We start from the raw sequence: 2,500 nt of genomic DNA on the forward strand, positions 1-2,500 counted from the left end.
GAAAGAAGGGCAAATAGAGGCCGAGGGGGAAAACAAAATGCAAATAAGGTCCATCAGCAAAATTAACAGACATCACTCTGACATAACCAATGCACACACATGCAGTGGACTAAATTTTGCATCTATGTTTGCCATTCAAAATACTAACCCCTATACATGACACTCAACGCCAATAACTGCACCCTGTGCATGACACTCATCCCCAAGAACAAACCCCTATGCATGACACACCCACAGACACTATTCCAGACGCCACACCCCACAGGCAGGCATGCATACAGTGTCCACAAAAAGGCAGACACATGCAAGCATACATAAACACACGCAGGGCACTCACCTAGCAGCGTCGGCGACATGGTCTTGGCAATGCCGCGACTGAGGTCATAGATGAAGAGTTCCACGCGATACCCCATATTCTCCTCCTCACTCATGGCGCGCCTGCAATGCAAGGAGGATGGTTAGGCAAACGTCTAAAAACCATTAACGATCACATAAATTAGTAAGCTTGGAAACTGGTTTTTGCTCTGATTTTCTAAATCGTGGAGTAAAAAATTGGGTTAGATTATGATTTCGTACAACATATCACGTTCGTAAAATCAAATCAAATTAACCTTGAAAAAAATATGTCCATAAGATGAAAAAAAATAATAATAATAATAATTTAAAAAATACCATTTTCGTTTAGTTCCCAAGCATTTCAACTTCCACCACTTAACAGAAACACTGATTCAAAGCTACGAGTTTGTCCGTAAACAAATATTTGGGTGGGTTTAAAAATAAATAACCCTAAAGCATAACGAAACAAATCTTGACGTCTGTGTTTGTTTTACCCCAACCAACCACTTCTTAAAACCATCGCGTAACCACTGCTTCGAAGAATGTTTCTTCGGAAAAAATGGTCTGAGGCCAAACAAACCAGGTGTCGGCAGTGTATCCAGTCTCGGACCATTTCTTGTGATGCATCGAGTTATTTACCGGCCGTTTTCCGGCAGTTTGGAATACATGTATGTGCTCTCATGCACGGCAGTGTGCTTGTGAGCGTTACATACATGCATATGTGCACACACATACACACATATGCACATACACATATATACATATATACCTACAAATACATACATGCATATATATAGCATAAATCATACACGCGCACGCACACACACACACAATATATATATATATATATATATATATATATATATATATATATATATATATATATATATATATATATATATATATATTAACACTGTTTATATATATTAAAAGCAAGATATATATTTACCAAGTGTTCCAAACCACAACGAAATTATGGAAATCGTATCAGAGCTCTGAAAGATCAAATGTGATTCTTTCAACTCTCTTCCACAACTCCATAACTCCAAACTTTCCTACGAAATTCACGAAGAAAGAAGACGAGGTAACAGACAGCCTTAGCAACTCGAAAGAGACAAAATCATTTCCTCGAGCCCCACCAATGACCTACCGACCCACCACCTCTCCCCCCCCCAAAAAAAGAACCCATTCCCCTCCCTCCCTCCCTCCCTCTCCCTCTCCCCAGGTGTTACATTCAGCCTGCTAGTTCCGCCTCGACCTCATTCTGGTCCTCGGTTTGTCCTCAGCCTCCCCCCCCTCAGTCCCCCTCCAGCCCTCCTGGTCCCCTCCCTTAGCCTTCTCGATCCCCTCTCCCCCCTTCCCCTCCCCCTCTCGTTCATCATGCAACAGGCCAACGAGTCCTTGTGGGTCAATTTTTAGCCCCCAATGCCAAAAGAGACTTATTTTGCAAAGGCCACTTGGTTAACGATGTATAAAAAAATAATAATAAAATAAAAAAATTGTGAAAATCTCTCGAACGAAAAAAAAATGCGAAAAAGAAAGAACGAAAAAAAAGAAGACAGAAAAAAAACAGAGGGAAGAAAACAAAGCGAAGAAAGCTAAAAGCGATGACGAAAATATATCTCCACACAAATAGACGCTTCGTAAGAAATGGCGCCGGATCCAAACCAGAACGCAAAGACTGAAAAGAAGACGAAAAAAAAACAACAACAACGTTAAGCCTCCGTCTGGCGGGAGATTTCGCGGAAACAAAGAAAATGTTTTATCATTCAACTACATGTGTTTTTCCTTCTGTTTTTTTTTTTTAATGGAGGACGCAAACAGCCGCCTAACAACTACAACAACAAAATACTTCTTTGTTCAACGATTAAACGTCATCACTTTTTAAGGTACAAAAAATATTATTTCCAAAATTGCACATATCTGTTGGCTTATCACAATAACTGAAGAAGACGATGACGATGACTGATGATGATGATGATGATGATGATGATGATGATGATGATGATGATAATGGTGATGATGATAATGGTGATGATGATAATGGTGATGATGATAATGGTGATGATGATAATGATGATGATAACGATGATGGTGATGATGACGATGATGATAACGATGATGATGATGATAATGATAATGATGATGGTGATAATGCTGATAA

General features: G+C 39.6%; 1 protein-coding gene across 2 annotated transcripts in view; it reads right to left on the minus strand.

Moving 5' to 3' along the window:
• The window catches only part of LOC119578850, a 63,642-nt gene that overhangs the window by 33,136 nt on the left and 28,006 nt on the right, over window positions 1-2,500 (minus strand). For both annotated transcript variants that reach the window (XM_037926500.1, XM_037926499.1), the window contains exon 2: window positions 338-438. In XM_037926500.1, the coding sequence (XP_037782428.1) occupies window positions 338-431 (94 nt within the window). In that variant the 5' untranslated portion in view covers window positions 432-438. The remainder of the gene's footprint in view (window positions 1-337; window positions 439-2,500) is intronic.

Source organism: Penaeus monodon, chromosome 11 (genome assembly GCF_015228065.2).
Source record: "Penaeus monodon isolate SGIC_2016 chromosome 11, NSTDA_Pmon_1, whole genome shotgun sequence".
Taxonomy (NCBI): domain Eukaryota; kingdom Metazoa; phylum Arthropoda; class Malacostraca; order Decapoda; family Penaeidae; genus Penaeus; species Penaeus monodon.